Raw genomic sequence first — 13,864 nt, forward strand, 5'->3', positions numbered from 1 at the left:
ATTACATTTGAGATGGTGAAAGTCCTTTGTATTTTTACCGTGTCTTTTATTCAAGCAGCTTAAAGTGCTTTACATATTAAGGTCCCAAACTTGGAAACACTTAAGCAGGTCAGTGAACTAAATGGGACTACTCATGTAGCTAAGAGTCTGCAGGATCAGGCACTAAGTAGCTAACCCTCAACACTCCTGTGATTTAAATACTTTCATTCCAAGACTGTTTTCACTGGCTCCAGATTACCTTTAGGGCTGATGATTTTCATGTTCATTCTCAGCCAAGGAATGAGTTTTTGGGTGAAGGCTGAAGAAAGTTTCTTCTATGGTTTATTGAATTTGGAAGGAGGGATATGATTCAGCTATTTAAAAGATAAATAGGTTATTTAAATGCAAAAAAAGAAAAGAATCCCCAAAAACAAAACAGAACAAAAAACCCAACTAACTACATTTCCTTTCAGAGTTCAAAGAAAAGGAGGACTTGTGGCACCTTAGAGACTAACAAATTTATTTGAGCATAAGCTTTTGTGAGCTTCAGCTCACTTCATACGATGAAATAAATTTGTTAGTCTCTAAGGTGCCACAAGTCCTCCTTTTCTTTTTGCAAATACAGACTAGCATGGCTGCTACTCTGAAACCTTTCAGAGTTCAGATTTTGCTTTTATCAAGGAGAAATGTCTGCTTTGCTTTCTAGGAGTGGCTGAAAACAGAAGTGAAATATGTAATTTTCCTTGTCAGTTTCAGTGCACATCATGTGCTCTTATCTAACCAACTCTGGATAGCCACACATTTACAAACCCACTTACAGAGAGTTTTTGAACTCATGATCCTCAAGAGGGGTCCAAGGCTCAAGATATCAGCAAACTCCTATACTTTTGTGGTAACTCACATCTAATATTTTAATATGTCATCTATGCACTGCACCATACCGAGTTTCAGAAAATTAAGAAAAGACAACGTTAGTCATGCATTAAGGTAGAAATTTTAAATGGCTCAACACCTCAACCTCCATTCCAGCACTGGCTGCATTTCTATTAACCCTGAAGTGCCTTGGGATCCTTTAAGATGAAAGCAGATGTCAGATGTTACAAGTTCTTAAGAAATTGTGAATACCACCAGGGATACAAACTGTAAAGTGAAAAAAAGAGAAGATTAGAAGATTAGAACGTACACCTTTTCAGCTGCCAATGGCCCACAGTGGCTATAACAAGCCTTTCAGCCACTGAACCTGAAGAATTCATTCTTTCAATCAGCTGCAGCAAGCGCTTCCCCAGTCAGGGATATTTTAATAACTAGCTAAAGTCCAGTCATATGACAAGATGTAATAAATAAATTAAATGCCTGATGCAGTTATTTTGCATGTTAAGCCAATTTTATATTTCAGGGCCATTTGTTTTGTAGCTCTCAATCTATATACCAGTTTTAGAGATGCTATTCTTTGCTAATAGCAACTGTAACACAATCAAATGACATTTTAAAGTAATGAAAGGAGCAAAACCAAATACTGCTAATCCCTACCTGACATCACTAATAGCTTTGATAAGGAGAGTTGCATAAAATAAGCAACGTTTACGAAACCTCGATGGCCTTCTGGTCATGGCAGCTTGTAACTAGTTAATAAATTAACAGGGAGAAAGGGGCATATCTGATATCTGCGGATCTTAATTTTTCAAATGGCATCTGGCATATCCAGCTCATTCCAAGAGGAAAAGACTTTTTAATAGCTAGCCACATAGATTAAAAAAAAAAGAATATTAAAAAGCAGAGCTCAGTATAACAACTCTCCCCATGTCCCTTCAGCTTAGTTTATAGTCTAGTTAATTAGGGGCCTGCTCCACTGCATGCAACACCTGCACACAAGAGCAGCATAAAAGGCCCGTTTCTCTCTTCCGGGTACCAGAAAACGTTGTTTTTGACGCTCTCCCTGAAGCCCCGTCATGGTGTGGTATATAGATGACACCATACAAAAAGTAGTATGCAGTACAACACTAATGTTTCTTTTGTGTCCTCTAAGAGCCCAGTGAGGAAGCCTTGCTTTGCCACACTGACAAGAGCCACAGAACACCAAGCAGTGACCAGAAAATGAAGATTCCTTGAGAGCAGTCATTCCCCTCCCAAGGTCTGAGTGTGCTGCCTCTTAACTACTTTGAGTCCAAGCTTCTGGTGCTCCAGGATGGTCATGCGCGCAGCTCAGTGACCTCCAGTTGGCAGCACAAAATGCCATCATTAGATCAGCTTACGTTTTTAAGTGACAATCTGAAGAATTTCAGACTCTTGAAAAAGCTCTGGTTACACCTCATATCCTTACTACCTGTCCATTTCCTAAGAGGAGGGAGGTGTCTAGTGAAATCACAGACCAGGGACCTCCCAATTTCTTAGCCTGACTCACTGTCTTTTGAGTGATTCATTTACCCTGTCTGCCTCAGTTTCCTTACCATTTACATGTATAGTTAATGCAATTCAACTTTTTTTTAAAAGTCACTTCCATCTAGGGTGACAAGACATCTCATTTTTAAAGAGACAGTCCTGTATTTAAGCCCTCCTGCAGGTGTTCTGACTTTTTTCTTAAAAAGGGGAAAATTCTGTTTCCCGCACAATCAGTACTGGTGATGAGCTCTGTAAAGACACAGACCAGGTTATCCCTCTTTCCATTGCCTGCGGTTGGAAGCAGCTCCCATCCTTTCCCACCTGCGCAGTGATGAAAGGCTGCTGCTGACCACATTCTGGTGTGAATCTTGGCAGAAATCTGGGGAGGGGGGCATGTGACACTATGTGACCCCCCCCCATACACGTTGCCTCGGGGAAGACCAGGTACCAGGAGAGGCGGGTCCGTCCCCAGGACCCAGCCAGGCATGGCGCACAGAGAGAGGTCACCCCTCTGTGGGAGAGAGGTGTATGGGAGCGTGTGTTTCACTTCTCCCCATGTGTGTGAGAGGGTAGGGGTGTGTGTCTCCCCCAGGTGAACCCTAAAGCCTTAAAGAAGGTAAATAAAAAGAATCCAACTACACAGTATTTCTTTTTAACAGGGACTCAGTCAACTTAGAATCAATCACAGAATATCAGGGTTGGAAGGGACCTTAGAAGATCATCTAGTCTAACCCTCTGCTCAAAGCAGAACCAATCCCCAATTTTTTGCCCCAGATCCCTAAATGGCCCCCTCAAGGATTGAAGTCTCAACCCTGGGTTTAGCAGGCCAATGCTCAAACCACTGAGCTAACCCTCCCCCCACTGATGTTAATTTGAATGTATGTACTGCATCGTTCTGATTGACTACCATTGACCTTGCTTGAATACGAGTAATTTTACTAGGTGTTCCATATTCAGTATAGGAAATATGGTCACCCTACTTCTGTCTGAACTTCCCTCTATTCTTGTTAGAGGTAACACCTAAGTGTCACTGTAACTGAGATGAGACACAAAAACAATCCCATGTACCCAGTACATGTACTCCGTACAGCTGCCAACACTTACTGCATGGCAGGTTTCATAACCTCCCCTCCCCTTTGAGTGGCTGTTTTAATATTTTTCAGGCAGATGCGACTGCAATACCAGGCAGGCTCAGGGCCAGGCCACGACACGCTTTAGGAACCGCCCCGCCATGAGCGCGGGTGTTGCCAGGGTGACCCCACCGAAGGGGACTGCAGGCCAGAGAGGAGACTAGCCAAGCCCGGAACGCAGGGGCAGAGCCAGGAGGGCCACACCAAGAGGCGGAGGCTGCAGCCCCGGGAGCCAGCGCCCAGGGCCCCCATCCTGCCGGCGGCGGCACCCACCCTAGGGCGCCAGGAGGGGGGGGCGCAGGCCGAGCCACGTGTCCGGGCTCCCAGCCCTGCACTCGCGGCACACGGGGACCGTGCGCCTGGGGCCGGGCCGGGCCGGGCCGGGGCCCCCCGCCCCCAGCAGCTCGGGGCCGCCCGCGCACTGAGCCCGGCAGCGGGGGGACGGGGCTCCTGCGCCCTCTAAACCTGCCCTCAAGGGCACAGGCGCGAGCACCGGCAGTTCGCGGGAGCCAATCACTGCGGCGGACGAGCACCACGCCCTCGTCACCTCAGCCAATCCGAGATGCCTTTCCCGACTCCGTCATCGCCCGCATCGCCAGCTCGGTCCGGTACGGGCCGCGCCGAGGGACACGCTCCCTCGTAACGCGAAGAAATCATGGGGGAGGGGAACCGGCCGGGCTGCAGCGAGAGGACCCCCCCCCCCCTCCCCAGCGCCTCGCTCGCGCTCCCAAGCCAGGCGCGCGGCCCTGCCCGCGTCGGCGGAGCCACAGTCACGAGCTGCCGCTTACGAGGCGGCCTGGGCGCCGCCGGCCCCGCTCCCGCGGGCGAGTCCCCGGCCGGGCTGCCCGTTACCTGGCTCTGGCCGCGCCGGGGGCCAGGCAGAGGCGGCGCGGGGCCGCGGCGGCGAGCAGGAGCCGGGCTGGCTGCAGCAGGGCCATGGCTGCGGCGGGAGCTGACGCTGGCTGGCCGCGGCTGCCCGGCGCCCCACGCCGCGCTGAGGAGAGGCCTCGCTCGGCCGGCCCGCGGAGAGGCGCCCGGCGAGCCCCGGGGACGCGAGCGCCCCCGCGGGCCGGGCGGGCGGTGTGCAGGCGGGGCGGCGGCCCGGGTGAGGCCCGGGTGAGGCCCGGGTGCGGGTTGTAGTCCCGCTGAGCAATTCCCGCCGGACGGGGCCTTCCAGCGGGAGAGGGTCAGAGCCCCCCAGGGCCCCCCAGGGCCCCGGCGGGCGGGCGGGGGAGCCCCTCGTGTGCTGGTGGCAGGAAGCGCCAAGGGGACTCCAGGCGCCGCAGTGCGGAGTCTGAAGGACTCCCAGGAAAAATTAAAAGCTCAAGTACAGGATCTGAAAACGAGATGCGAAGCATCCGGAGGCCGCCTGCCCGCGCAGCTCCCTCAGCTCCCCAGCGAGTCCAGGGTAAAGGCCAGGAGGACCCGCTGGGGACACTGGAGTTTTGCAGCGGTGCCCCAGGGCAGCAGCCCCTGCCTCCCCCCGCCCCCTCCAAGGGTTGCGCCTTTTGGGGTCTCCATGCCGCAGCGCGCACCCCATGTATCCGCCACACCCACAGTTCTTTCCGCGGGGGGCTTCCTCTTTGCCGCCCTGTCCGCAGCCAAGGATTAATTCCTATCCCTCCAGCAGCTCGCCCAACCCTGGTTTGTCTAGCCCAGTTTCCTACCACACTAGGAGCCAGACATTAGTGTTTCAGGGTCCTTTAAAACAATTGCCTTGTGATGAAAATAATCTGGTTACAGTTCATGCCCCTTGAACACCAGGGACCTTAAAAATTTAGTGAAGGAATTTCCTAATCATAGAATGTCAGGGTTGGAAGGGACCTCAGGAGGTCATCTAGTCCAACCCCCGGCTCAAAGCAGGACCGATCCCCAACTAAATCATCCCAGTCAGGGCTTTGTCAAGCCTGACCTTAAAAACTTCTAAGGAAGGAGATTCTACCACCTCCCTAGGTAACGCATTCCAGTGTTTCACCACCCTCCTAGTGAAAAAGTTTTTCCTAATATCCAACCTAAACCTCCCCCACTGCTACTTGAGACCATTACTCCTTGTCCTGTCCTCTTCTATCACTGAGAATAGTCTAGAACCATCCTCTCTGGAACCACCTCTCAGGTAGTTGAAAGCAGCTATCAAATCCCCCCTCATTCTTCTCTTCTGCAGGCTAAACAATCCCAGTTCCCTCAGTCTCTCCTCATAAGTCATGTGTTCCAGTCCCCTAATCATTTTTGTTGCCCTTCGCTGGACTCTCTCCAATTTTTCCACATCCTTCTTGTAGCGTGGGGCCCAAAACTGGACACAGTACTCCAGAGGAGGCCTCACCAATGTCGAATAGAGGGGAATGATCACGTCCCTCGATCTGCTGGCTATACCCCTACTTATACATCCCAAAATGCCATTGGCCTTCTTGGCAACAAGGGCACACTGTTGATTCACATCCAGCTTCTCGTCCACTGTCACCCCTAGGTCCTTTTCCGCAGAACTGCTGCCTACCCATTCGATCCCTAGTCTGTAGCTGTGCATGGGATTCTTCCGTTCTAAGTGGAGGACTCTGCACTGTTCCTTGTTGAACCTCATCAGATTTCTTTTGGCCCAATCCTCCAATTTGTCTAGGTCCCTCTGTATCCTATCCCTACCTGCCACCGTATCTACCACTCCTCCTAGTTTAGTATCATTCGCAAATTTGCTGAGAGTGCAATCCACACCATCCTCCAGATCATTTATGAAGATATTGAACAAAACCGGCCCCAGGACCGACCCCTGGGGCACTCCACTTGACACCGGCTGCCAACTAGACATGGAGCCATTGATCACTACCCGTTGAGCCCGACAATCTAGCCAACTTTCCACCCACCTTATAGTGCATTCATCCAGCCCATACTTCCTTAACTTGCTGACAAGAATACTGTGGGAGACCATGTCGAAAGCTTTGCTAAAGTCAAGAAACAATACATCCACTGCTTTCCCTTCATCCACAGAACCAGTAATCTCATCATAGAAAGCGATTAGATTAGTCAGGCATGACCTTCCCTTGGTGAATCCATGCTGACTGTTCCTGATCACTTTCCTCTCGTGTAAGTGCTTCAGGATAGATTCCTTGAGGACCTGCTCCATGATTTTTCCGGGGACTGAGGTGAGGCTGACTGGCCTGTAGTTCCCAGGATCCTCCTCCTTCCCTTTTTAAAAGATTGGCACTACATTAGCCTTTTTCCAGTCATCCGGGACTTCCCCCGTTCGCCACGAGATTTCAAAGATAATGGCCAATGGCTCTGCAATCACAGCCACCAATTCCTTTAGCGCTCTTGGATGCAACGCATCCGGCCCCATGGACTTGTGCACGTCCAGCTTTTCTAAATAGTCCCTAACCACTTCTTTCTCCACAGAGGGCTGGCCTCCTACTCCCCATGCTGTGTTACTCAGCGCAGCAGTCTGGGAGCTGACCTTGTTCGTGAAGACAGAGGCAAAGAAAGCATTGAGTACATTAGTTTTTTCCACATCCTCTGTCATTAGGTTGCCTCCCTCATTCAGTAAGGGGCCCACACTTTCCTTGGCTTTCTTCTTGTTGCCAACATACCTGAAGAAACCCTTCTTGTTACTCTTAACGTTAGAGGAGCCAGAAAAGTTTAGAAAGGAGCTCTGGACAGTAATTCAGTGTTACAATCTACCATGGGCAGATGTTAACCAACTCTTGCGAGTAGTTCTGCTTCAAAAAAGGTTCAACAATGACTAATTGCTCAGGCCCAGTGGCCCGGTGCTGACTCCAAATCTGGAGATGCCCTGAGGCTAAAAATCGCCTCTTGAGCGCCATTCCGGAGGTCTGCCCTATTAAAACGGATTGGACAAAGATCAATAACTGTAAACAGAACAAAGGCAAATCCCCGACCGATTTTCTAAATAGACTAACTAAGGTATTTGAACAACATTTGGGAATTGCCCAGCCTGCCACCAAGCCAGAGAGGCAGTGGGGGCTGCCTTTGTTCAAGAACTCTTACCAAAGGTTCAGCAGCAGTTAAGGGTATCTGCAATGGCTGACAAACTAAACCTGTTTCTGAATTGGTGACAGTTGCCAACCATTGTACAGCTTGCATAGAGCAGAAAAAAGGAAGTTTTGAAACAAAACTCTTGGCCTTGGAGTTGCAAACTTACCAATATAGAGGCTGTGGGGCAATGAGGGGTGAATGAGGACAAGGTCAGGGGAGAGGGAGAGGTCCCTCATATCCTGCCTCAACAGGGAACACTGCAGGCCACGTTTGTGGCCAGGAGAGACACTGGAGAAATGAATGCCCAAACCAAGCACCTCAAAATCCTCCACCTCCTTTCCCAAACCCTGAAGCGGCTCCTTCTCCCTCACAGAACAATTCTTATTAGAACAGCCTGAGGGAACGTAACTGCATCATGAATCCTTTCATTCCTATTAATCAAAAAGGCCCATATGTAAATTGTGAAATTGCAGGACAATCTGTTGCTTATCTTGTGGACACTGAAGCTAGCAAATCGGCCTTAAGATCTTTAGAATTTCCCTCTGTTCCCTTGTCATATTAATGCCATTGGTATTTCAAACCAATCTGTTCCACATCCTGTCACAAAACCCGGTTCTGTTTTCCTGGGACCCATTTCTGATCAAGATGCCTTTTTACTCAGCCCATCCTCTCCTTTTAATTTGTTGGAACGGGATCTGTTGTAAAAAGAAAAGGAGTACTTGTGGCACCTTAGAGACTAATTTATTTGAGCATAAGCTTTCGTGAGCTAGAGCTCACTTCATCTGTACTTTCCACAGTATGTATCCGATGAAGTGAGCTGTAGCTCACAAAAGCTTATGCTCAAATAAATCGGTTAGTCTCTAAGGTGCCACAAGTACTCCTTTTCTTATTGCGAATACAGACTAACACACCTGTTACTCTGGGATCTGTTGTGTAAATTAGGCTGTACTATCTATTGCACACCAGATGGCGTATTCCTACAAGGTCCTAATGAGAATACCAATCTGGTGCTAGCTACACTGCACACAACAGGTTTCAGAGTAGCAGCCGTGTTAGTCTGTATTCGCAAAAAGAAAAGGAGGACTTGTGGCACCTTAGAGACTAACCAATTTATTTGAACATAAGCTTTTGTGAGCTACAGCTCACTTCATCCGATGCATTCAGTGGAAAATACAGTGGGGAGATTTATATACCTAGAGAACATGAAACAATGGGTGTTACCATACACACTGTAATGAGAGTGATCAGGTAAGGTGAACTATTACCAGCAGGAGAGTGGGCGGGGCGGGGGGAACCTTTTGTAGTGATAATCAAGGTGGGCCATTTCCAGCAGTTGACAAAAATATGTGAGGAACCGCGGGGGGGCGGGGGAATAAACATGGGGAAATAGTTTTACTTTGTGTAATGACCCATCCACTCCCAGTCTTTATTCAAGGAGTCTGTTTTTGAAGGTTTTTTTGTTGAAGAATTACCACTTTTAGGTCTGTAATCGAGTGACCAAAGACACTGAAGTGTTCTCCGACTGGTTTTTGAATGTTATAATTCTTGACGTCTGATTTGTGTCCAGACAAATTATTCTTTTACGTAGAGACTGTCCAGTTTGGCCAGTGTACATGGCAGAGGGGCATTGCTAGCACATGATGGCATATATCACACTGGTAGATGTACAGGTGAACGAGCCTCTGATAGTGTGGCTGATGTGATTAGGCCCTATGATGGTGTCCCCTGAATAGATATGTGGACACAGTTGGCAATGGGCTTTGTTGCAAGGATAGGTTCCTGCGTTAGTGGTTCTGTGGTGTGGTATGTGGTTGCTGGTGAGTATTTGCTTCAGGTTGGCGGGCTGTCTGTAAGCAAGGACTGACCTGTCTCCCAAGATCTGTGAGAGTGATGGGTCGTCCTTCAGGATAGGTTGTAGATCCTTGATGATGCGTTGGAGAGGTTTTAGTTGGGGGCTGAAGGTGATGGCTAGTGGCGTTCTGTTATTTTCTTTGTTGGGCCTGTCTTGTAGTAGGTGACTTCTGGGTACTCTTCTGGCTCTATCAATCTGTTTCTTCACTTTAGCAGGTGGGTATAGTAGTTGTAAGAACGCTTGATAGAGATCTTGTAGGTGTTTGTTTCTGTCTGAGGGGTTGGAGCAAATGCGGTTGTATCGCAGAGCTTGGCTGTAGACAATGGATCGTGTGGTGTGGTCTGGATGAAAGCTGGAGGCATGTAGGTAGGCATAGCGGTCAGTAGGTTTCCGGTATAAGGTGGTGTTTATGTGACCATCGCTTATTAGCACGGTAGTGTCCAGGAAGTGGATCTCTTGCGTGGACTGGTCCAGGCTGAGGCTGATGGTGGGGTGGAAATTGTTGAAATCATGGTGGAGTTCTTCAAGGACTTCTTTTCCATGGGTCCAGATGATGAAGATGTCATCAATGTAGCGCAAGTAGAGTAGGGGCATCCAATGAAGTGAGCTGTAGCTCACGAAAGCTTATGCTCAAATAAATTTGTTAGTCTCTAAGGTGCCACAAGTCCTCCTTTTCTATTCACACAACAGAGTCAGCCTGACCACGTGCAGCTTTCAGCCCTGATCTTGTTCACTTGTTGTCACAAGTGCCCTCTTATCTTTGGTCTAGGCATGCAAATGAAGTGGGGCAGATCCAAACAGCCTAACCAGTTGAGATTTTTGTTCATCCTAAATCACTTCCAAGGGTATCACAGTACCGATTGCGCCCTGAAACAGAGGAGGGAATAGCTCCAGTAATGGATTCCTTGTTACAGCACGGTGTTATTGTTCCTACCACTAGTTCTTGTAATACACCTATTTTCCCCATAAATAAACCAGGGAAAAACCCATCGGTTTGTCCAAGATCTACGCACGGTTAATGCTGTTGTCTTGCCATCTTTTCCAGTGGTTCCTAATCCAGCTACTATTCTTTCTTGTATTCCCCCCACAGCCACTCACTTTACTGTTGTGGACCTTTGCTCAGCTTTCTTTTCCATTCCCATTCATCCTGATAGCCAATATTTGTTTGACTTTACCTATAAAGGGCTCCAATACACCTAGACTCGCTTACCCCGAGGGTATACTGAATCTCCATCCCTGTTTTCCCAGATCTTAAAGAAGGATTTGGACAATGTGGTCTTTCCGGGAAAATCTGTACTCATACAATATGTGAATAATCTTTTGTTGGCCTCCCCTTCCATTGAATCTTGTAAAACTGATACTTTGGTTCTTCTGACAGCTCTTGCTGCCAAGGATCATAAGGCATCTCAGAAAAAACTCCAGCTGTGCCAACCCAAAGTTCATTACCTTGGTCATGCTATTTCACCTGGCACTCGCCACTTAGCAGATGCTCACATTACAGCTATTTTAAACATGCCTAGGCCTGTCACTATTTCTCAAATGCAAACCTTCCTTGGTAGGACTGGGTACTACAGACAGTGGATTTTGGGTTATGTGACAGTAATTAAGTCATTGCAGGAACGGATTAAGTCAGGCACCCCCAAGCCGCATCCATGATCCCCAGAGGCTGAACAAGCCTTTGTGACCATTAAACAAGCCCTTTCCAGTGCCCTGGCCCTTGGGCTTCCTGATTATGCTAAACCATTCCTTCTTTTCTGTCACAAGCATAATGGGTTTGCCTTGGCTGTACTAACGCAAAAACACAGAAATAAACGCTGTCCTCTTGCTTATTACAGTACTACCCTAGATGCTGTGGCAGCTGGATTTCCTGCCTGTCTCCGAGTTGTAGCTGCAGCTGCCCTTTCTGTGCAATTATCTAAATCCATAGTCTTAGGATCGCCATTAACTGTCACTGTACCTCATGGGGTGGCAGTTCTTCTGTTGAAATCTAAGACACAACATCTGTCTATTTCCCGCCTCACTAAATATGAACTTGTGTTGCTGTCTTCATCTCATATTACCTTGGCTCACTGTCCCATTCTAAATCCTGCCTCTCTATTGCCTGGGCTGGAGGACGGGGAGCCATATGACTGCGTAGCTGTGATGTCTCTCCTTACCAGTCCCAAAAAAAAAAAAAATCTTCTGGATGTGCCTTTGCAGAATCCTGATCTCATTTATTTTGTAGATGGCTTGTGCTTGCAGGATTCTAAGGTAAATTTGTAGCTGGTTATGCTGTATGTTCCTTGTATTCTCTTATTGAACTTGCCTTCCTTCCTTCTGTGTTTTCAGCCCAGGTTGCTAAGCTTATTGCCTTGACCCAAGCCTGTATTTTAGCTCAGGATCAAACAGTTACTATTTATACAAATTCTTGCTATGCCTTTGAAGTGGTACATAATTATGGTTTACTTTGAAAGTACAGGGGTTTTCTTACATCCACTGGTTCTCCTAAGAATAGTCTGTATGTATCTGCTCTTTTGGATGTCCTTTTATTGCCCAAAGCGGTTGCTATTGTTAAATGTACAGCTCACCAGACCCCTCATGATAAAGTTACATGTGAAAATGCCCTCAGGCTGCGTACACTTGTGCCTTGATTGAGCAGCCTCTGCTAGCTTCCCTTGAAGATCTTGCCAAGATCCAGGAGGCGGAATCAGAGGCAGAAAAATGTTCTTGGATGCTGCTGGGTGCATTTTACACCCTGATCACCTTTGGCGTTCCCCGAACGGTCGCCTGGTTGCACGTCAGGTGCTCTTGCCCTGTTTTGCTCCCATGTACCACGGAGCAGCGCAAGTAAGCAAATGGGGGATGGTTGCTGCAGTTAAAAGGGACTGGCGTGCACCAGGTTTTTCTTTTATAGCACACCACTACTGTCAACAATGTATGATTTGCCAGCAGCACAATGTTGGTAAAGCTGTTGCTGGTAAAGTTGATCACCTCCCTGGAGACCTTTTGTAAATATTCAAATTGATTTTATTCAAATGCCTAAATGTTGTAATTATAAATATGTTAGTTTTAGTTGATGTTTTTTCAAGCAGGGTTAAGGCCTTCCCTTGTGAAAGAGCAGATGCCAAAACTGTTGTGAAACTTTTGCTTAAGGATTTTGTACCCTGATTTGGCATACCAGTGTGTATCAACAGTAATCGTAGAACTCATTTTACTGGACAAATTGTAAAAGAGTTATGTACAGCTTTGCAGATCCAACACGACCTCCACTACCCCCACCACCTGCAGTCTGCTGGGACAGTAAAACGTCAGAATGGGATTTTGAAAAAGAAACTGGCCAAGATCTGTGCTGAAACAAACTTAAAGTGGCCAGATGCCCTCCCATTAGCATTAATAAATATAAGAGTGACTCCCAATCGAAAGACTGCACTCAGTCCTCATGCCTAATGCGGCTTCCAGCAGCACCTCTACTAACTCTCGCCCAGATGGAAATGCAATTAATGGATAACACAATGCTTAATTATTGTCAGGCACTAATAAAATGTGTTAGGTCTCTTTAGACACAGGTAAAAAAAGCACTACCCAAGGATCCTAAGCAACTCTGCCAGTCGCTGAAACCAGAAGACTGGGTCTACATAAAGGTCCATCAGCGAAAGACCACCTTGACCCCGCACTGGAAAGGCCCTTACCAAGTTCTGTTAACTACCAATACTGCTGTGACGTGCCAAGGACTGATTCCCTAGACCCATGCTTCTCACTGCAAAAAGGCCCCTCCAACTTGAGATAACTCTCCAAATGATGATTGGTCTCTCTCTCCTTCTGGTGCTGCTGTTCCTTCTGGACAGCAGAAAAAAGGACAAAGTAAAGTGCTAGTAACTTCTCCCTTGTCCACTGACAGAACTACCATGCATTTGGATTTTGCTAAAAACCCCCAAATCATTACAGGGTGATGTGCTAGTAACCTCTCCCCTGCATAATGCTAAACCACAACTGTTCCAAGAGAGAAGAAGGAACACTAGCTCTGCTGAAACCACCAAGGTCCGGGAATTCCTGATGACAAAGGACATTAAAAATTGGCCCTGGTGAAGAAAACAGAGTATTGTATATTAGCAGGGAGGGAACTGTGGGGACCGTTCTTGGAATTGTGAAGTTAAGTGGTGGTTTAAATTTCTTCCAGGGTCTGGGCTTTGTGCTTACGGACATCAAAATGTACTGCCCTCCCTAGCTGGCTTCCTGATGAAAAATACCAAAGACGCTTTACTGCCACGAACATTACCCCGCCATCCCCTCCACCTTTGCCACCACCCCTGTAACTTACCCAAATACAGACAACACTGTATAAAACCCAATAGCCAAGGCCTTCACAGCTTAGTGATTTACTCAAATTTTGTTCAAAAAATTTATTTTTTAAGGTTCCAAATAGTTCATACAAGCAAACAATTCAGTAAGAAACAAAAGGGTCAGTGAAGATAGAAATATGTGATATCACTACAAATAAGCCCCCAAAATCAAAAATTAAGATTAATGGGTTCTATAGCGAAGTAGATAGGATGGCTGTTCCTGGAGT

The 13,864-nt window shown here is 47.5% G+C and overlaps 1 protein-coding gene across 1 annotated transcript in view; it reads right to left on the minus strand.

The window, feature by feature from the left end:
• The window catches only part of GOT2 (glutamic-oxaloacetic transaminase 2), a 34,815-nt gene extending 30,326 nt beyond the window's left edge, over window positions 1–4,489 (minus strand). The window contains exon 1 of the mRNA XM_073307151.1: window positions 4,341–4,489. Coding sequence (XP_073163252.1) covers window positions 4,341–4,426 — 86 coding nt within the window. The 5' untranslated portion in view covers window positions 4,427–4,489. The remainder of the gene's footprint in view (window positions 1–4,340) is intronic.
• Between the last annotated feature and the right edge of the window lie 9,375 nt (window positions 4,490–13,864).

Source organism: Lepidochelys kempii, chromosome 12, assembly GCF_965140265.1.
Source record: "Lepidochelys kempii isolate rLepKem1 chromosome 12, rLepKem1.hap2, whole genome shotgun sequence".
In the NCBI taxonomy this organism is placed as follows: Eukaryota; Metazoa; Chordata; order Testudines; family Cheloniidae; genus Lepidochelys; species Lepidochelys kempii.